Source organism: Paramisgurnus dabryanus, chromosome 9 (assembly GCF_030506205.2).
Source record: "Paramisgurnus dabryanus chromosome 9, PD_genome_1.1, whole genome shotgun sequence".
Lineage (NCBI taxonomy): Eukaryota > Metazoa > Chordata > Actinopteri > Cypriniformes > Cobitidae > Paramisgurnus > Paramisgurnus dabryanus.
Window position 1 is genome coordinate 26782650 of NC_133345.1, and position 22817 is coordinate 26805466.

Genomic DNA, 22817 nt, shown 5'->3' on the forward strand with positions numbered 1-22817 from the left:
GTATAGCCTGAAAGGACATGAGTACATGCATTGCAATAATATGCTTGGTAAATAACAAAGCAATGTCTAAATGCAATCAAGGACTGTAACATATCCAGAATTGTCACCATGAATACCATTTTTAATATTGACATTTTTGTACAACTTTGGTACTGGGGTCAGCACTTGATGCCCAAACATGAAGAAATAAACAGACTCTCAGAATCTGTTTCAGCACATGTCTCGTCTGGTTCATCATTCAGTGCCATAATGATGCCAGCGGGAACAGACGCACAGATTGACACAACAGAGGGTACAATCCACAGTTTTAACACTGATGCTTCAGTCAGAGGCATGACATCGCTCTTATTACGAATCTGATCGTACAACAGATATTTCTATCATAAAGTAGCAAGTAGTAGTAATTCATCACCAGCAGCACAGTCCTTTCTAATACGACTTTGGTTACATTGAAAATACACTTTGACATTTACTTAATTAATGGTTACAGTCAGCTGACAAGCTAAATGAAGCATGAACGGATGATAATGAATGTGTCTTACATTGACAGCCCCCAGCAGCAGCAACGTGGGTGCTAAACCCAACGTATATATAGAGCGGAAGATGACGGTGACCAGAAACGCCAAGATGCCGCCGGGCCGGGGCAAGACGAACAACATGAAGGTGCTCACCGCCACAGCCACCCAAACCAAGATGGAAAGGAGTGGAGGCAACGTACCTGACAAACAAGATACAAAATATGAACTGAGAAATTGATACTGTTAAACATACATCTATAAATAATCTAAAAAAAAAAACTGTTATAAGTCTATTGTCAGGGTTCCCACACCTTAGGTAACTTCAAACTCAAGGACCTTTCAAGGACTTTCCAGATCCAATACCCTCAAATTCAACTAAATGTGGGGATACATTTAAAGTGAGAGCATGGTTACATCGAGTTACCTTTTAAGATACATTGTTACAGTTCCCTTTTGAGGGAACTTGCGTTGCGTCACTGTGGTGACACTTTGGGGACGCCTCCAGGGGTAAATGCGTCTGAATGTGTATATCAAATTCAACCAATGGTGAGACTTAAAGGTGCAGTGTGTAATTTTTATAAGGATCACTTGACAGAAATGCAAAATAATATACAAAACTATATTATCAGTGGTGTATAAAGACCTTTCATCATGAACCGTTATGTGTTTATTACCTTAGAACAAGACCTTTTTATCTACATGAACCAAGGGTCCCCTTACGTGGAAGCCACCATTTTGTGCCGCCATTTTCCTACAGAAGCCATTCACCGACAATTTTTTTTGCTAAGTTGTCTCCGACAATGACATGTTTGTCCGGTGGCGGATACCGTAGCTTCTATGTGTTTCAAAAGCGAAGGGGGGCAGTGGACTAAGCCGGTTGGTTGCAATTTCGCAACCTCACCACTAGAGGCCGCTAAAATTTACACACTGCACATTTAACGACAAAGACAGGGTGACGCAGGAGCCAGGAAGTATATCGCTATCTGAAATATTACAAAATATGGCGTTACAGGGACGCAGGAAGTATGGCAAGGGAGACGCAGTGTCTCGTTCCCTTCTCAGGGAACAACAGTTACATACGTAACTATGCAACATTTACATACGTTACTATGCATAAAAGCATTTTGGTATGAATCAACATTCGCATACAGAAGATATAAGCATTTAAAGTGAACAGTTTAGGACGTGTGTTAAAAAGTCTAAAATTTTTATGATATTATCCTACTACACAGGGAATAATATTGATTTTTTTTCCAAAAAAACTTCTTGCATAAAATAGATTCAAGCACTTTCAATGACCTGCATCTATTTATGTATATTTTCAAAAACTTTCCAGGGCCTTAAATCCGCCCCCCCCCCCCCAGATTCACAAACTTTCAAGGATTTCAAGGACCCGTGGGAACCCTGTATATTTTTATAGATATCTTAAGAAAAAAGTTTTTTAAGGGCCCACTTGAACTGAGAGGTCACCATTCGAGTATGGGCTACTATACTTGCTAGTCACTTTCACTAAATTGGGGGGTGGGGATTAGTCATAAGAAACAATTACTGAGATGTGATACCTTCATCCCCATCATCTCCAAATGGGTAGAAAAGAGCCACAGCCAAATTGACCAACACAGCCAAGTTAAAGGAAATACTGCCCCATAAAGATATATGTTTGGACACCCAGAAAAGTGGTGGATTACCTGCGAAAACACAACAATACACCAGAATAATAACTCAATATGAACTTGACTTTTGCCACAGTTATGTTATTTTTTTGCAAACAAAACAACTCACTTCGTATTTTCTTCTGCCACCTCATCTCATTGTAAAGGTCATCGAACTGCAGAAAGAAGTCATTGACCTTGCTGCCCTGATCATCTCGCTCTGTTGTGGTGAACACGCGCACTTTTGATTCTTCTGTTAGGTATTCGCAAATGTTGGGCACTGGAAACACTATCTGCTCCATCGTGCGGTCGTGACGCACGATCTGAAACACGAGCAAAATTTCTCATATTATTCTCGTATTAGAACCACAGCACAGCCTGTACCGGGGTGAGAGATCTCATGTCGTACCTCTATCTGTGCAGTGTGGTTGGCGTAGTTTCGAAGTGCATCCTCTCCGTCGTCATCGAGGTCAGGGCCAGGTTTCAAACTCTGCTGGAGGATTTTTCGGTGGCGTGCCAACTAAAAACACAAGCAGGCAGTAGCTAATTTATCATATATCTGTGACAGCAGCTCAATATTAGTACATTAGTGACACATTAGCGATTGAGCAGTGTAATAATATCAGCGCAACCCCCTGGATGAGTCAAACCATAGGCGGGCAGATTAATCAATCTGATTATCTCACAATCAAAACATTTTAGGACAGCCCATGCAGAGAAGCTCTGGTGTTTATCCCAATGCCTGGATACACAGGGTGATGTGGGCAATAAAGCACTAGTGAAAAGATGACATCCAGACCTCTAAATCAAAAACAGTTCTTTGAAATTTTTCAATGTTAATCTTTTCCAACAGATGACCGGATTGTAAGGCAATAAGGAATCAATAATGCTCTGCAAGAACTAAGAAATTTGCATTTAAAGGAACAGTTCATCCAAAATGAAAATTTTACATAATTTACTCACCCTCATGTTGTTTTAAACATGTATGAGTTTCTTTATTCTGCTGAACACACAACTGACGGTACCCATTGACTTCCATAGCAGGAACAACAAATACTATGGAAGTCAATGGGTTACTGTTGACTGTGCTTATCATCATATATCAAAATGTCTTCATTGTGTTTCACAGAATAAAGAAACATACAGTATCAGAATAACATGAGGGTGAGATAATGACAGATAATTTTATTTTTGGGTGAACTATCTATTTAAGTAAAGAACTAGCCAGCGCCAGCATTTTTTATGATTTTCCCAAAAATGTAATGCCTTTCAGAATTTTTTTCTTTCATTTAATATATATTGTATGTTTATATATTTAAAGAACAGACCCTCTGCTTTCGAAAAAAAAAAAAAAATTAATCCTACCTTCATTTGTTCTCTTTTATCACCTCCCAAATACGGGTAGGTTTCATCAAAAACACAACATTTTGAGCAAAAAATGTGAGATAATTGCGCTTTTGATAGACATCAGATTCAGAGCGATCCTCAAAACATACACAGAGTTTGAACTGTTTGCCCTAAAGGAATACATCCGGGTTTTATAAGTTGGGTAAGAGCGCCACTTGGTGGATAATAGCGGAAATACGGATTGCTGGAAAAACTTGGCGTTGGCAGCGAAGCGTTTTTTCTTAACCCTAATAAATCCCTTGGGGTCAATCTTACCCCCAAGCCACATTTCTTTAGTTAAAAACATGGTTCCCTTTATCTCAGTAGAAAAAGATTTTGTGACTTTTCTAGACTATCTGTTAATATTCATATAAAAGCCAGGGCTTGATTAGGTCACTCTAAAGATGTGTAAAAAAATTACCAAAAGAGGCCCTTTGGGGGTAAAATAACCCCAATTGAAATGAATGGGAAAAAAATTCCCCTTTTTAATTGTAAAAAAATCAATGCACACACAATGGTCAAAATGATCATTTGTTTTTTATGTTTATGTTATATTTAAACACCAGATGACCAAATTTTCATAAAATTTTTATATTTTACAAGCAAGCTAATGGTGTAGTTGAGAAATGGAGTGGTAAACGGGTACAAAAGTACCTCATAACTCCCAAAACACAGCATTAATGTATAAATGGGAAGTAAACAAAAAAAATGTATTATTTGTATCATTAAAAATGTATATATTTTTTGTAATCACTCTTTAAATTTCATTTTTACTCCCAAAGAACTCTAACGTATACAGGAAAATCTGGGCCTATGAGGGTCAACAGGCTTTATACCCAGCTGCACTACTTCCTGAACTTCAGCCAGCTCCTTGTTTCCTGTCTGCCATTATTGGACAAACTGATTAATCCAGGTGTGCATGACCTCAGTAGTCACAACAACAATAATCAGACACACCTGGATTAATCAGTTTGTCCAATAATGGAATACAGGAAACAAGGAGCTGGCTGAAGTTCAGGAAGTAGTGCAGCTGGGCATAAAGCCTATTGACGAGTTAACTCGTCAGTGGCGGGGAACAGGGTATTCACAAAGGCCCGGGAGTCAAACTGTTTCGGGTCAGCATCCTCTTTTCAGGGCCCAAAAAGTTTGCTCATCATATCAAGCCTGGGGCAGTCTCTACACTATCTTGCCCATCCCAAAAAGTTATTTTTAGAAAACCAGTCTGAAAGAGAGACCGTTACCCTTTAACCTCCAAGAGGAATACATCTGTGTGACACATAACAGGCGTGTTAATGGATGTTTTCTTGCTTCTAAACAAGCTGATGGAACACAAATCATGTGTGGTATTCAAGAATCTCCTTGTTCAAGGCGGCAATCTTTCAAACAATGTTCCCAATGCTAATTTTTTTTACATCAAAGCTAACATCAGGAATCTGTTTAGAAAAACTGGAAACATAAACACATAAACATAAAACAGAAAGCCTACTGACACCAAATCAATACTTTCTCAATACAATCTCCTTGTACCACATAAACACAGAAGGATCACACATGATCACAAATACTTCAAGTCACAAAGTATATTACTTAAAAACTTTTACGTTTATTCAACAATTTGTTCTTCAGAACCAAAACAGTAGGCATGGATTGTGACCGCCTCTTGTCTAGCTTTATAAAAATGCAAAAACGTTAATAATTCATATTTCATATGTACACAGTGTACTAAAGGCATATAAATGAGTTTGGAAAAACTAAACGGAAATATAATCCATTATTTGATGAAAGTCTTGATTTGTGCCTCACTTTGCAGATGCTCTATGGCACAGTTTAAGCTGTTTCGGGACAGCTCATTTTTCATAACTATACGCACATTTAATTTCTCACGAACACTTTCTGCCTAATTCAAAACACATGCATACACAAATGTATTTAAATTAATATGTAAATAAATGTAAATGTATAAATAACATATAAAAATTCTATATAATAATATTGATAAAGTACATAATAATATATAATAAATATGATTATAAAATAAAATATAATAATGTAAAAATTATATATTAATGATACAGTATATTACATCATTTTATGTACAATTATAGTGCAGTAATTGATTATAGCGTACGTGATTATTGCGTATGTGTGGTATAAGTTGATCTTGCATTTTTCGTTCATTTAAAAAAAAGTTTAGTGCGAACGTTTTTGGTGGATGATGATTTGTTTGTGAAAAGGTTCATAACATAGACTGTAAAAAAATGATGGACAACGCAACAACGCTTTCTTTCATTGTAATGAATTTATTTTAAAATATACAATGATGGGCGCTGACTTGTTAAGCAAAAACATCAGTTTGGAGCCAGGGCATGTGCAAAAGGAATCATCAAGGGGCCCGGAGGCGGAGTCGCGTTATCAAACATCCGCCCAAACACTCGCACGCCTAATTCAACCACGGCCCTTGAACGTCTCATTTGACTGGCTTGCTAAAATGCTAAAATTCTCATTTGGTCGGTGTGAAATAACACAGAAATGAAAAAATAAGAGTTCACTATATTAATCTTCCTTGAAGCTCAGAGAGTCCGTTCAGGGAAGCTGTCAGTCACAAATGTCAATCATAACGACATGCCCCATTTCTATGGCATCAAATTACTAGCTAAAATGAAACTTATCACAAAAATTTATAATTGAACACACATATTAGCATTATAAAAACTACCTTAAAGGAACAAAAAACTTTCGGAAAAAATTATTGGAAGTGTAAATGATTTTTTATTTCGAGTGCCGTTCGTTTGCATGGAGAGGGTGGGGTTTATGACTTGTACTGCATCCAGGACTTACATCAAATAAGAGATTATGAGCCAGATTTACTAACAGCTTACATCATTTGGCTTAAAAAACGATGTCGCGATTTACTAAAGTGGATAATGAAAAGATGTGGTCTAGTTATTTTAGCGACTGACCTTATTGCATATGCATTTCTAGGATTTTCCCTTTTAGACGCAAATTTTTTGGAAGGAGAATATTTAAATGATTCACGCATCGCAATTTACTAATGTTTGCGCATGTGTTATGACTGGTATTTGCTCCATAAAAAATTTAACTCATTCAAAGCAAATGCTGAGAGAGCTTTGCATACTTGCACATTTTGTTCTTGCAGGAGAATCTTGAAAAACAGAGACGAAAGAATACTTGAGGTTATGATGGAGTCATAATGAAAGCAGCCAATTAGCAACAGAAATAAACTGTCTGGCAGATGGCTGAACCCCGACATGAACACAAGAGGAAGTGAAAGACTGAGAAAGAGAAACACACAGCTGGCTGGAGGATTTCCTCACCAGAGACCTCAGAGGGCTTTTCTATAAAAAACAATGCCAATGTGCACGTGCACGGTCGTGAACTTTCTATGATGCCGTAAGATTCTAGTTTACATGCCGTGCTATGCAATAAATCTAAATCTCACCTGATGAGCCAGGATGTAGATGTTATGGCCAACATCTTTAGGTCTGATCTGATCTGATGTCTCCTGATCAATCTCACTTTCTTCTCCCTGAACGTAGGCCTCCTTTATCACGTCAACCTACCATACATACATACATACATACTCAGTAAATAAATGACATTTATAATAAAATACAGATGTTTTGACTGATATTACATGATCAAACAAAAAATTAAAAGATAGAAACTGGGTACATAATTATCTTAAAATTATTAGCCCACCAGTTCATTGCCCCATCTTGTCATCTTGCTCAGGATCTTCTCAGCATTCTCACTGTCTTGACGACTCTCCATGATGGCCAGAAGAAGTTTGGATGCATTGTTCTGATTTTATTGTACAAAAAGAGACATATAAGTATATATCTTTAGTGATATATGTAAGTATATCTATGTAATGTCTGACCCTGGCCCGCCTGTGAAATACCAGCTAAAAGAATCAAATTTTGATTTTACTTAATTATTTATTCTCTGACATGACCTTACTCTGTCAATATTTAAGATATAAAAGTTATATTTTTACACAATGTTCTTTACATTTTGCAGGATGATTTTATATATAGAAAAATATAAATAACTTTAGCTGGGTTTTCACAGGCACTATTACATATGTATTAGGGGTGTCACGATTCTCCAAATCCTCGATTCGGTTACATGTTCAATTCTAAGGTCACGGTTTGATTCGATTCTCGATATTTTTTTTTTTTTAAAGCACAAAATAATGCAATTTTTTGACTAGACTTTTATGAAATTTAATATCTGACCTTGAACCCGGAGATGCCCTGCCATGTAAGTCGTGCTGCCGGTGGAAAAATATGGTACACGCACATACCTAATAAAACGAAACTTCCTGTCAGACGAACATTCCTGTCAGTACTTTGCACCCTAAAAACGCGCTTTTATTACCATCAGACGAGATTGTGAGATTATACCCCAATAAGTCATGTTTAAATGCTGTTTTCATAACTCTTAAGCAACTGAAATAAGTTGTTGTGAAACTTAAACAGATCTCAGTTCAGAGAAACGACTGGTCTCGTCACAGACGCCATTCTGCGTCTTAGGCGCTTGCTGTCTTTTTGTTTCCCATGTAAAGAGCAGCTCGCGTGGTGTCTCCTGCATCTGCCATGCTATCTTTTAACTGGCTGAAGCTAGCTAAGTTAGAGGAGGTTGACTTGCAGCACTCAACACGTGTTTTTTCCCCGCTTGGCAAGCCGACCGGACCTGACATGGGGGCGTGGCAGCATCGACGATTCCATTTTTTTATTTTGAAGTTCGAGGTTGTGACTTAATTTCAATCGATTTAAAATCGAAATTGTGACACCCTTAATATGTATGCAGGTAAATACTATTGTAAGAGACATTCCTAATTTTCACAATCTCAGAGCAGAACCACTAAAAATATCATAAATGCAAAATGTTAAAAGTGACCTGAGAGTAAACAAGAATGAAAACAGCTATGCACATCTACCCTTTCACACACCAAAAGTCTGTAATGCAACAAAACAAGTCACTTTGTCATCCGTAAAACCTTATTATGAGTGTATCAATTGCCTCCTTCTGCAAGCCACATGAGCAACCATACACAAACACGTACCTTCAGCTCCAGCACAAGGTCAAGACGGTTCTTCCCCAACGGATCAATCGGGTTCACGATGAGGGCTATGATGATGTCAATGCCATTTGACTCATGCCTGGCTATGCATGACTGCGGGAGAAAATGCATAATTTAATCACCCTACAGACGTAAGCTGAAACAATGTAGGTAACAGCTCCTTATTTATTAAGACTTTTACAAGTCAGTCCTTTCGCATAATCAGGCCATAAACAAGTTCAGTGTCAAATCTAACACCAAGACCCATTTGAAACCAAACTGTACCTGGTTCTCGTGACAAGGGCCCTGGCAGTACTCTGTGATGGTCTCCAGCGTCTGTTTGACCAGGTCCACATTCCTCTCATTAATGTAGAGACCCAGCAGCCCCAAACCTCCCGTTGTGCTTCCACAGATACAGTCAAGAAACTGCAGCGTCTCGCACACCAAGTTATAATTGGTCTTGTTGCTCTGATCTCGCAGAAAGTTCTGTGTAAAGAGCATTTACAAATTTGAAATAACACCACAAACTTAAATCCAAATGTCTATGCAGTAATTGATCTCTATGTTGAGACTGAGTTTTCCGTATTAGGTTTGGGGCAACCTGAAATGTTGATCCTCACTGCAATTTTTTACTTTTCAAACAAGGTGCTTTCTTCTCATGATAGAAAATGAACTTTCAAGCTTTGAGAAAATGTGAACCTGTCTGAGAAATCCAGGCTAGTATCATAATCTATTTATGAAATGAGGAGCTTCCAAGTTTGATTGTAATCTCTGACATTACCTTATGCCGAGTTCAGACTGCATGATTTTCAAACTAGTCGGGTCACAGATCTTTTCACATTGTGTGACTATCCACAGGTACATTCACATTATAAGCGAATATCAGTAGCAGAGCGATGCAATCTCATTGATTTCAATGAAAGCTCTGCGGCATCCGACGACAGTGACCGTTGACGGCTGGATGGGCGTGTCCAGTCATGCGACAAAGTTGAGAAATGTTTAACTTTATGCAAATTATGAGCAACATTTGGCAGCGACTACCAATGAGAATGAAGCAGTGGATGACTTTACCATAGGAAGAATCGCCGACAACTTTATCCCTGTCTGCAAACTACATTTCACAATCAAACGCACGCGAGAAGTGACGGGAAGGAAACAACGTGAGGTCACGCGTGCAAGACTATAAAAATGGTAGCCCGCAAGAAGCTTACCATACAAATTGCATGTGTGCTAATTTGCAGATATATATAATAAAGATTATAAAAGAGAAAATGTTTGGGGAGACTCCTCCCAGAACTTCCAGCTGCCCTGTTTGTTGCTTTCTCATTGGCTGTAGGTCATCGCCGATGTTATTTTCAGTCAAAACTCATTTCACATGGCATGATTTTGAATCGCCAACAGGTTCAGATATGTAGCATGCGACTTGTCGGTGATTCTCTAAAATCACGTCTTTGATAATTCACACTGTGTGATTGTCGAGCATCGATTTGCCTGTGATTTCATGCATTTGTCTGCGATTTTTTAAAAACCTGTTGTGAGTCAAAATCAGGGCTAAAATCATGCAGTCTGTACTTGGCATTACTCGTCAATATTGAAGATATCAAGGTTATATTTTCTTCATGTAGAAAACAGTAAAACTGCACAACACCTGCAAATCCCTGTTATGGTTCTCGCAGAGCAGCTGGAGGAACCGCAGGATGGGTTTCATGATGGTGATGGCCTGGCTCATCTGAATTTCCTCCTCCACCTCCTCTACCCCCTCCATTCCATTTCCCATCAGCTCGTAATCAGGGTCCAGTTCCCGGCGAAAGACGCCATATGCTTTGGAGGTGACAGAGGAGGCATCTTTCAACTGACCTCGCATCTCTTCTCGGAGGAGCAAGGAATCTCGAACTTCAAAAAGCAAAAGGTAAATTTATTAGATAAACTGTTATTTAAAGGGAAGAACTAAAGCTATTTCATGCATTCTTAACTATACTATACTACTCCATAGGTACTCAAGATTAACATGAGATTAGCAGAAACGGCAGGTGTTATAGGAGCTTTTTAAGTAACTGTTATTTACAATATTATATCTCATCCAATCCCAAATGTACCTAATTTACTGTAAACTGCGAACAATATTCTTCCACATGGCCGACATATTTATTTTCCTGTTATTCAAATTCATATTCAACTACAAGGTTGTAGTTACTGCTATTGGTATTTCAGTACTGATGAAACCAAATCCAAATCACTTTAATCTTAAATCTCAAGTACAAGCAACAGTCAATAATTGCTTCTCTTTGACATCAAGCAAACTCTTTTCATCATCTATGAAGTGTTAAACAAGACATCATCTTAACAGCCAGCCTTTGATTAACTGGCAGCTACCCCTCACATGACCTCACGTGACGAGGAAAACAGCAATTGAAACAGAGACGGACGCTATTCATACGTCTGAATGTCTTGACATTAACGTTGCCTCGGGCATGAACTGCACTTGCATGATTAGCTGTGCATTAAGGAACACTTGTTTGTCAGAGACGCCTATTCATACAACCAATGACACAATTATAGTGCAAATCCAGCATGTCAAGGTCGAGCTTTAAGATTAAGCATGTATGTTAAAGCAGAACACTGCAGTTAGGAGACGTCTCTATTTGTAGCAAGAAACCGAGAGAGTGATTAGAAAAGGTTTATTTTAAGGTTTTAACCAGACGTCACACCTGATTCCTCTGTAATTGTGGGTTCACACCAGACGCGAGTTCAACGATTTGCGCGAGTAGAGTACAAACAAAGTCAATGCAAAGCTGCCATCAGACACGTCCTCGCGTGGGGCAATGCGCATGACCCGATATTGGCGGCGTGTTTGCTGCCAAAACACGTACTATTCGCCTAAAACACGTCTTCACCCAAGTTGAAAATATTTAACTCGAGCTAAAAATTTGCATGACACGAAGTTAAATCCAACGAGTAATCTAGAGCGAGTAACGCGATGCCCTGCGTTTGATGTGTACGTAGCATAAGAGATATATTTTAACAAAGCACTAGAGTAGGATAAAACAGCAACCTTTTATCTAAAACATTTTTATCATAAAACATTATAATATATTGCATTGATTCTGATTGGTCAGAAGCTGTGTATTATTTACCACAGCTATGACCACTACACTCAATGTTTCCTTGTATCCAGGGGTTGGTTTCTCAATTTTTTTTAAACCATTGGTGCTGTGTTGGGGTTAGATTTGGGTTAAGATGTCATTTAATGTATGGGTTTCTCCATTATTTGTCTATTTTTAAACCATGGGAGCTTGGAGAGAATTTTAGAATTGGGGTTTGGGCTAGGATGTCATTTTATGTAACCGAAAGTTCTAACCCCAAGCGACAATGGTAAAAAAAGAGAAACCAATACATAAAATGACAAAAATATGTTCACACAGAGGGCTGATCCCATAAAAATTGACAAAAAAACAACAAAAGAGTGCCTTCTGTGTGAACGCAAACACATCCTGGAATTGAGTCTGGGATCACTCGCATAATGGGGACTGTTATTTTCCATGTATTTTCGTGTATTATCCATAGACTGAGTGAGAAACTTTTTATATTTGTATTGTTTGGTAACGGTTTTATAAAAGCAATAAGGTACTCAAACCTTGTACTGTTTTGTGAATAAGTCATTAGTGAACTTTAACATTAAAGTGCAAAGCAAGCAAAAATCTTATTGTGGTGTAACCGGTCTGTGTCAATTGTATTTTTTAAAATGAAAATATAAATATATTTATAAAAAATGTGTAATAAAATATATAAAATATCATCTAGTTTAGTGTAATATTATTTTTGCATACATTTTACATACATTTTTACATCATTTGTCAAAGATTATTTAGAAAACAGAGCTGTTTTCAGCATATGTCCAGAAAAATATTACAAAAACGCTTTAAAATTTACAGTTAGAAATAACTTAAAAAATTTTTATTTTAAAAATATTTTTTTATGATTACGCTTACATGTCATCGAGGTGAATAAAATATTTAATATTTCTCATTCTTTGGCGGTTACACCATGTGACATTTTCAGGCCCATTCAGTCTCAACTTTATAAAAATGGTGCAACTGTCATTTTTATTGCATAAAATCAACATTAATACACTATGTGTATTGAAATATACCTGATGCATGCTTTGAAAACAAGTTTTTTGAATTTCTCATCTTGCCAAACCGTTTTTGTCACTGAGCCAACTACAATGTAAAAAAACTACAATGATTCTTATTAGTGCAATTCTTAAAAAAAAAGAGCTTTTTCACTTTCCGTGAAGTATAAGCCGGATGTATCTTGATAGTTCCATGCTCTTAAGTTTATCTCAAGTTTTGCAAAGAAACTCCAAACTTTACCTTTTTTATTCCTCATACCCGGGCCCTCCACTTCCTCCTCTCTCTTCCTGCAGCTAAGCTCAAACATGTTGACTGACACGCTGGAGCGAATCTCTTTCAGAGCCTGCTCCATGCGATCGTAAAAGACCTTGAAGAAATTCTCACACTTCTTCTGCTTGCGTAGCAGATTATAAAAAGAGTACTATGGAGAGAAAAACAAAATATTACATCAAAACACAAGCACCTGTGAGATCCAGATGAAATGGGCTGCACCTGTGCTTACCTGGATCTGTGTATTTCCTCCTCTAAGCAATGCGATGCCCAGCTGAATGCTCTCCTCAAATATACGGTCATTCTTAGTGCTAACAATGAGATCAATGACCAGCTCAGATGCTCCAACACTGTCCAGCATACACTGAATATCCACAAGGCTGGTGCCGGGTTTATCAGAGTCTTGCCCGGGTGAACCACCTAAATACATGCACAAATACAGTATATATAAACACAATGAACTGTTTCAGTTACTTTTGATTAATCCCATTCTTGTTGGAGGACTGACATAACGCACAACTCAAATCACAGTTTGTCATACGTCTGAAATATACAGTGCCACGAGATCCTTCGATATTAAAACGTCACAAGATTTCTTGTTGAGGTGAAAAATCTCTCTTGCATAAAATTGAGTTTGTGGCTAAACCTTTAACAGTGCGTGCATTATACTGTATTATTGTGTCTTTTACTGCATATGCTTTTTTGTTTGGGTTTCCAATAATGTTCCGTTTGGGAACTCATATAAAGTCTAAGGCACGTTGTGTTCGTGTGTATTAATACATGTTAACCATATGCCAAAGGTATACTCCAAAGTAAACAATGACGGGAGTTCTTACTTCCACAAACACTTTTTAGTGTAAAAGTAAAAAAGTTTCTGTCTTGACTGAACCATAAAAGCACATTTAAATGATATGTAATAAAACAACATGCTTAATGATGGTATTGTCATCCTTATATTCTTAATCTTCAGAGAAACGGATAAAACAACATGTTTTTTTGCCTATATGATTAAAGTGAATACATTCCCATTTTTCAGTCAGTCTCTCACTCTCTGTCTCTTGTAGTGCATTAATCTTCATATTCATTTTAAAATTCAGAGAAACAGATGAAATGCTTCATATTTATGCTTATTATGTATGATAGAAGCGAATATACGTTGTTGTGTCAGTCTCTCTCTGTCTCATGCAGTGCATTAATCCCCAAATTCTTTATACTGTAATCTTCAGAGAAACAGATAAATGTCATGTTTTGCTTATACTGATGCAAGTGAATTCAGTTGGGTGACTCTCACAAAATCCAGACTTAGGGCCGATTCACACCGACTGCGTGGCGTGTCTGTTGCGTGTCTTTCGCATGTCAGCTGCGTGGCGTTTTCTATGCCCTTGCTTACCAGAAGCGTTTCTGACACAGCGCTGCTGCTGCAAGCCTATGTATGTTTCCTATTGATAAACTGACCTGACGCTTCCAAGACGCTTGCGTGTGGTGTGAAAAATAGGCGTCGGTCCTATTCCAGGGTTGCTGCAGGTTTCACCAAGCCAAATTTAAGACTTATTAAGACCTTTTTAAGACCATTATGAGTGAAATTTAAGACCAATGCGACACAATGATCTCAGAAAAAACTGCATTTAAGGTTTGTTTCTGGCCAAACCTACAGTATACAGTCAAATCACACCACCTGAAATATAGCTTATGGCATGAATTGTGTGGATTATAATAGCCTACATTTGTATCCTCTTTGAAAAATAATGATTAAAAACTGGATTGAAGTGCGATTCACTGACACATGAAGTGCAGAACTTTTCTTTTTAGAGGCCCACCCATCAAATACTTTCTTCCTCCGTCACTGATTAGTTCTACAGCATTTTAAATTACTGTTTTATTTTTTGCAGACAACGCTTTTCGGGAATAAATGGAGGTACGAAATTAAAGACTTGGGTTGATTAAATTTAAGACCTAGGATGGAAATCTGGCCGTTTTTAAGACTTTTTATGGCCTTAAATTTAAATTTCTGAATTTTAGACTTTTTAAGACTTTTTAAGACCCCGCGGGAACCCTGTATTCCTAGGATGCACGCGTTTTCAGCGCGGCTCGAGCCGCGCCTGAGACGTGCGTGTCATGCAGGCGGTGTGCACGGTCAAACCTGCTAACATGGGAGCCTAAATAAAAACGGACACGCCATGCAGCTGAGACGCTCACGCCACGCATCCGGTGTGAATCGGCTCTTAGAAGGTGTCCAGCATCAGATTTTTTTAAAAGCCCTTGAAGCTATTTTTTTGCACATATAAGATTAAGGTCTGAACTTACTATAGGCATTATTTGTAGAGGATTTAAAAAAAAATTCCTATAGAATTATTTACATTAAAAAATTATTATTACCACAACATGATATTACATTAAATATATGCATTTACAAACTCATGTTTCAGTAATGAGAACTAAAAAGTTGTTTAGGTACTATGACAAACAAAATTTCAACTTTTATCTGGAGAGAAAAAATAAGAACTGCTTAGCTGGTGACCATCTTGAGTGTCACAGTCAATTATCTCCCTTCCAACTTTTTTTTTAATATTAGTTCCTCGAGGGCTTAAACAATGATTGAAAATTGTTGCAGAGGATGAGAAAATTGGTCTTGGACACATTTATATTCCTTATTATTGTCTCTACATTTACCAATGATCACCAAACACCACATGTTTCTTTACTGTAAATGTTTATAGTATAACATGCATTGAAGCTTTTTATTTTTTAGATTTTTAAATTATAAATATTTCCATGTCAAAGAACCCAAATCCATTCATGGGCACGTTGCGGTAATGAAAATTTTCCCCTTAAATGTGGAAAAAACAACAAAATTGATTTGTATGATGTCATTTAAAATCATGTGCAAAATAGTACATGAAGAGATGATTGTAACTGTATGTTTTTTTTTATTTTGACAGCATTTACCTTTTTTACCTCATAAGTCTAATTTCGCAAGAATCGCCCCGTCGCGTTGCCCTCTTTCTCTTTCTCTTTCTCTTGCACCTAGTTAATCCTCATCTTTAACCTTAAGAGAGACAATTAAAACTACATGTTATAAGATCTTACACTGTTTGTGTTTGAGGGAATACAGTCGCGCAGTCGCATTGTGCTTTCAATAATTCAATTTTTTGTCTGTCTCTCGCACTAAATGGCGGCATCATGGTTGAATAGTGCAGATGAAGAGGCAGTATTATTATAATAACCAAAAGTTACAGTGTTGATCTTTTTCACATTTTCTGAGTTGGTAGAAGCACCGGAGACCCAACTACATCACTTAAACATGAAAAAAGTCAGATTTTCATGTAATGTCCCCTTTAAAGGGACACTTCACCTATATGCATTAAGTTTTGCATCATTTCCTAAGTTGCCGCTGAGACAGGAGAAATACAGATTTCAGTGTTGCACTTCATTCTTTCAATGATGTAAAATCATAATTTTGCATCATTGAAAGCAGGAAGCCCAATATCTTTGTTGAGGGGGTGAGACTACAAACACCCCTTTTCTCAGTCAAATAGGCACCAAATTCTAAATATATGTTACATTTCGACTACAAATATGACGCACTTCAATAAAGATGAATGTTTCTACGGGTGAAATGCTCCTTTAAGTCTTGTTTCAGTAGGCTGCATCCTTCAAAGGTCACATTCGAAGGGTGTATTCGTCATAAGGTGGTCTCATTTCAGAAAGCAAATAGGACACACTGAATGCGACCTTCAAATGTGACCTTCTTTCAAGGGAATTGGGAGGATGCATGAGATGTATCCTTCGCTGCTGCAAATAACCACAATTCCTTGCATAGCCACAAACAACGTCATTTCTCAATGTCATTCTACACAATGCCAGTTGTTAACTCATTAACCCCAAGTTTTTTTTTTTAAAAAGTTGCCAGCTGGCGACAGCATTTTTTATAATTTTCACAAAAGTTAATGTGTTCCAGAAAATCTTTAATCTAAACATGCAATATACAAATGAAAGAACAGACCCTTTGCACTAAAGCAAAAAAAATCATCCTGTCTTTATTTGTTCTCGTTTTATCACTTCTTAAATATGGGTAGGTTTCTTCAAAATACCATTTTGAATATTTGCATTTTTGTAAAGGACTTTTGTTAGAGATTCGATTTTTTTACTAGCCCTTTACTCAATACCAAGTACGCCAAACTCGGACTTGTGTCCTTCGTAGTTCGAACTTGCAAGTTCAGACTCGGAAGAACGAACTCCTGACGCGAAATGCATTCTGGGAAACATCACTGTCATAAGTCCACACAAGTCTCCTCTGATGCATCCTCGATAAAATGGGCGGATCAAGAACACATCCGGGGATTTTATGTGAACTTGGGCTCGATGCGAACTTTGAATTGGAACAGTACTTGGTCCGCGACTGATGACGTTTCACAAGTCCACAAGAACGCAAGTACAGACAAGAACACATATTGAGAAACGGCTACTGTTTTTGGATCAGTGGATGCTTCAGTGTTTTATATGTCGGGTAAGAGCGCCACATAGTGGAAAATAGCGGAAATATGAATTGCCGTAATAACTCATCTATGGCGATGAAAGAGTTACAGTAATACTAGCGAAGGTGTGGTGTTTAAATGTATAAGTATTTTCCAGTTTTTAAGTAGCTTTACCTTAGTAGATGAGATACATTTAAATTATCGTACACAATTAAATTTCTATATCAAGTAATATAAAATTATTAATTTTTTTTTTAGAATATTAATGAAGTAATGCAAGTTTTCTTAAAAAAAAATTATAAAAAACTAATTATATTAAAATAGGAATTTTTAGCACTTTTACAGACAGTATAAAATAATACTGTACATGTACAGTATAGTGATATTATTTATAGTTATAGAAATTTAGTTAATAAGATAATTATTGTTTCGTCTTGTCTCGTCCTATTCCTGGTAGCCTTCCTATAAAGCCTTCTAAGATACGTCACTTTGCCCAAACTCTATTCTATTCAAGGATAAAACAATCCCAGAACGCACTGCGCCAAGCTCCCCCATAAAATATTTATCTGGAAAGTTCATCCATACTGTGTAGACAGTAGACAAGCAAGGCATCTCACTAGAGTTTGTTTTCACAAGTCAAAAATATCAGACAAATCAAAGTTTTAAAAATCTCTTTCAAAATCCAACAGCGCTCCCCAAACAGCCTTATATAGTTAAGTGAGTCTTTGATGTATAAGAGCCATTAAGTATTTCTAAAAGACTTTATAAATTACTCGATGGAGGGTTTGTGTTGCCTGAACTGATGTTGTGTCTTATATTTAAAGTGACAGCACCAGCTGTGTTGAGACAGTGAAGACGTCAGTATTCATTAGAGTCAGGTATGAAAGGAGGTGAAGGTAGGTGAGAGATTGTTTACTGTGGGTCGCTGTGTGCTGTACCTCCAGAGGAAGAGCTGTTTCCACTGCTGTAGTCCAGGGATTTGACGTGGGGACGCTGGTTGCCGAAGTAATGGGTGAGGAGAGTCTTCCTTAGCGTGTTACCCTGAGGAAGAAAACAAGATGCTAGATTGTGCTGACATGGTGTTGATAACCACACATATATTTTGAGTTTCTTAATTTGTAAATAACAAAAATGGTCTATTTAATGACCATCTTGAGTGTCACAGTCAATTATCTCCCTTCCAACTTTTTTTTTTTAAATGTTAGTTCCTCGAGGGCTATGGTCTATAGTAATAAAATTACTTTATTCAATATTTTACTCTGTTCTTACCTTAACTTAGACAAATTAATACATACTAAGGGTGTCACGATTTTAAATAGAAATCGATCGAAATTGAGGCACAACCTCGAACTTTGAATTAAAAATGGAATCGTCGATGCTGCCACGCTCCCATGTAACGTCCGGTCACCTTGCCAAGCTTTTGAAGTGTAAACGCACATGTGGTTGAATGTGTTCGAACAGCAACAGGAGACAGCTTTCTCTCCACCCATTTATCTCATCTGAGGTACTAAACACAATATTTTATGTATTTCTGACTTCTGGCGCAAACACACGGTGTACAGCGCTATTTTTAGCCTTTCATTGATAAAACTAAAGCGGCTGATCTCCGCAGTTTCATTTTGCAAGCGTGTGAAAGTCGCGCCATCTTATTTCATCAATTGCGCTGAAAATTCAGAGAATGCTCTAACATGTACATGTACAAAACACTGTGCCGCATTTTTACTTACAGTAATATTAGTAGTAATATGAACTCATCATTACTCCCGCTCGCATTTAAATGACAAGGTACAAAGTACTGACAGGAATGTTAATCTGACAGGAAGTTTCGTTTTATCAGGTATGTGTGTGTACCATATTTTTCCACTGGCAGCACGACTTACATGGCAGGGCATCTCCGGGTTCAAGGTCAGATATTATATTTCATAAAAGTCTAGTCTTACAATGGCATAGCATTTTTTGTGATTTAAAAAAATATCGAGAAATTAATCTAAATGTGACCTTAGAATGGGGAAAAAAAATGTAATCGAATCGAGGATTTGAAGAATCGTGACACCCCTAATACATACCTATCTTTATTTAATGTGGCAAGATCGAAGTGCTTCAAACTATGTGCTTTTCCACCATACAATATACTTCTTATTTTTATCTGCTTAAAAAAATCGTTTTATCTTGTGTCACTATGTGTAACTACTCATGTAACTAGTCTTTAAATAGGGAAAACATGGAAGTGTTTGGTGGCTTCTAAATTCATCCCTGTTTGGATCCTAATGCTGCATTTAGACCAACCGCAGTAGAGGCGTCAAGCCCGAGTGATTTCAATCTTAAGTCATTCACGCGTCTAGTTCACGAATTGAGCATTGCCGTGGGAAACGCGCGACTAAAAATTTGTAACTTTGGGGGAAAAACGCTGCGTTAACCTAGCTTGCTCTAGTAGTGACGTGATTACAGAAAGCGAGCAGAGTCGCAGAAGCCCCTCCCATTTCTGCGTGAATATCTCGATAACTAGAATTTCACACACGTCTTTCACGCATGAATGAAGCGAGTAAACTCAAAAACTAGATGCGGTAGACGTGAATTTGATGCCTCAGACGCGACTGGTGTGAACCCCCGGTAAGGAATGAATGGGGCTAGGCTAAATGCTAACACATTCACGATGCACTGTACAAAAATTAAGTGCACACATTGAAAAAAAAGATATGTATGTATTAATTCGTCTAGGTTGAGGTAAGAACATAGTAAAAAATTTTTTTTTTAAAGGTGTTTTTTTTAAGGGTGCATTTACACAATACCGCTTTCAGCTAAATACTAAAAACATTTAATACATTTTATAAAACATTTGAAAACAACACATTACGTCACATTGTAAACTACAAAAAAAACTTTTTCTTTTTCATTTTTAGTACATCCTTAGTATGTCTTGTACCCTAAACCTTATTTTAGTACAGACTTTATGCACTTCAGGTTTACTTACGTCAAATCAAACGTAACATTACGAACATTACGTTTAATCAAAATAATAATAGTTTAAAGCAATAAAACACAAACACAGCTCACACAAACAAGTCCAGCTCGCTCTTGTAAACGTGTGAGTTTAATTTCCTATTCATTTCTTTTCACACTTCTGTATGTTTCCTTCCCAAACAGTGTTGGATTGAAACACTAATCACATGGGATAACTTTTTACATAACTGGTATAAACTGTCGTAATTGCTGTAATTATGCCAGAAGTGTAGCGAAACCTTGGGGAGTTAGAGAGGTGAGAGCTGAAGGTTGAAAGCAGACGCCGCCTCGAAAATCTGTTTCCCAGTGGGAGAGAAAACTGAACGTGTGAAAAAGTGAGATAGTGTGGGGGGGCTGGCACAGAGACTGAAAGCAAGCGAGAGAGACAGATCAACAAAGTGAGAGAGAGAAAGAAAGAGAGAGAGTTACATAACACCTGGTGGTGGCTTGCTGAGAGATCACGCGGAAGGCACGACAGAGAGAGCAGGATGGTACAGAGTCTCTCTTTCTTTGACTCCTTTTTTTTTGTATCCTTCATGTCTGTCCTTCTTTCTCTTATAAATCTAGCAGAAGATAGATGAAGCTCCTTTTGTGTTTCGTGTGATTTGGAAAAGAAATAAGAAAAAGAACCAAATAAAAGTTTCCAGGGATAATGCTACTTGTAGTGCATTATGGGAATGAGGATTGAAAGCAAAGCATACAGTATCAGCTGGGTGGTGCGGCACTATGCAACTGCATACAGTCATGTCACTCCAGTTGTGTAAAGAGCATTGAGTGATAGCTCTGGTTGCCACCAAAGTTATCTTTGTTCCTATGGAAACCAACATTGTGGCAGACAGGCCTTGATATCTTAATGTTTTCACATTGTGATACACTAGAAATTCTCACTATCTGTCACTTTGACAGGGGTAGGCTGCAAATTTTGGACTATGGTCTGTTTTTACATGGCCTATTTTTATGTTTATATTAGTAGAGCATGGCACCAGGAGCTCAAAGGTCATGAGTTCGATCCCAAGGGAACACACTTAGTTATAAAATGTATGGCTTAAGTCACTTTGGATAAAAGCATCAGTCAAATGCAAAATGTTAATATGTAATGGTTTCAATGAGTTTAGGTAGCAAAACACACAGTGTGATACAATGGAGACCCCCGAAGGTAACACTTTACTTGAAGGGGTGTTCATAAGACTGACATGACACGCGTCATAAACATGAAGGAGATTTTATGCACATTTATGACAACTGTCATTACGTGTCAATTATGTATTTTTTAATGCAAAGATGACATTGTTTGAGATGTCTTTGTTATGACAACTTGACATTAACCAATACATCATAACTTGTCATAAATCTGTCATAAACATGACATAGCAGAATAATTATCAAACTTGGAAACTACCTAGCTTTATGGGTTAACATTACATTAAACTGTCATTTAAATGTCATTAAGTGTTAATACTATGTCAAATAATTTTAAATACCTTAACAAAATGCAACAGATACATCAAAAGATTATACTTAAATGTATGTATGTGCATAATACATAAAATTGACAACTAACACAGAGGTTTCTGAAATATTGACATAGAAGAAAAACTAACAAATCATTTAATCAATTTAATTAAAGGAATATTCCATTTTCTTAAAAGAAAAATCCAGATAATTTACTCACCACCATGTCATCCAAAATGTTGATGTCTTTCTTTGTTCAGTCCAGAAGAAATTATGTTTTTTGAGGAAAACATTGCAGGATTTTTCTCATTTTAATAGACTTTAATAGAGCCCAACATTTAATACTTAATTCAACACTTAACAGTTTTTTTCAACGGAGTTTCAAAGGTCTATATACGATCCCAAACGAGGCATAAGGGTCTTATCTAGCAATATGATTGTCATTTTTGACAAGAAAAATAAAAAATATGTACTTTTAAACCACAACTTTTCGTCTATCTCCGGTCCAGCGTGACCTAACGTAAATGTGTAGTGACGTAGGGAGGTCACGTGTTACATATATAAAACGCACATTTGCGGACCATTTTAAACAATAAACTGACACAAAGACATTAATTAGTATCAGTTGACATACAACAATGTCGGAATGGTCCTTTTTCCAGACGCCTTTAAACACTGGGGCGGAGTTTCGCGTTTGTCCTCTGTGACCTCTTGACGTCATGACGTATTGCGTGGGGTCAGCTGGCGCATCACGACCGGATCTACATGACGAGAAGTTGTGGTTTAAAAGTGTATATTTGTTATTTTTATTGTCAAAAATGACAATCGTTTTGCTAGATAAGACC

General features: G+C 37.3%; 1 protein-coding gene across 1 annotated transcript in view; it reads right to left on the reverse strand.

Annotated features, from left to right (window-relative positions):
• The window catches only part of itpr2 (inositol 1,4,5-trisphosphate receptor, type 2), a 106903-nt gene that overhangs the window by 22105 nt on the left and 61981 nt on the right, over positions 1-22817 (reverse strand). Inside the window, exons 38-49 of the mRNA XM_065278869.2 lie at positions 18459-18561; positions 13278-13465; positions 13016-13196; positions 10291-10535; positions 8928-9128; positions 8646-8756; positions 7277-7378; positions 7017-7133; positions 2580-2690; positions 2301-2493; positions 2081-2206; positions 543-718 (exon numbers count right to left, since the gene is read on the reverse strand). Of these exons, the coding sequence (XP_065134941.2) occupies positions 543-718; positions 2081-2206; positions 2301-2493; positions 2580-2690; positions 7017-7133; positions 7277-7378; positions 8646-8756; positions 8928-9128; positions 10291-10535; positions 13016-13196; positions 13278-13465; positions 18459-18561 (1854 nt within the window). The remainder of the gene's footprint in view (positions 1-542; positions 719-2080; positions 2207-2300; positions 2494-2579; positions 2691-7016; positions 7134-7276; positions 7379-8645; positions 8757-8927; positions 9129-10290; positions 10536-13015; positions 13197-13277; positions 13466-18458; positions 18562-22817) is intronic.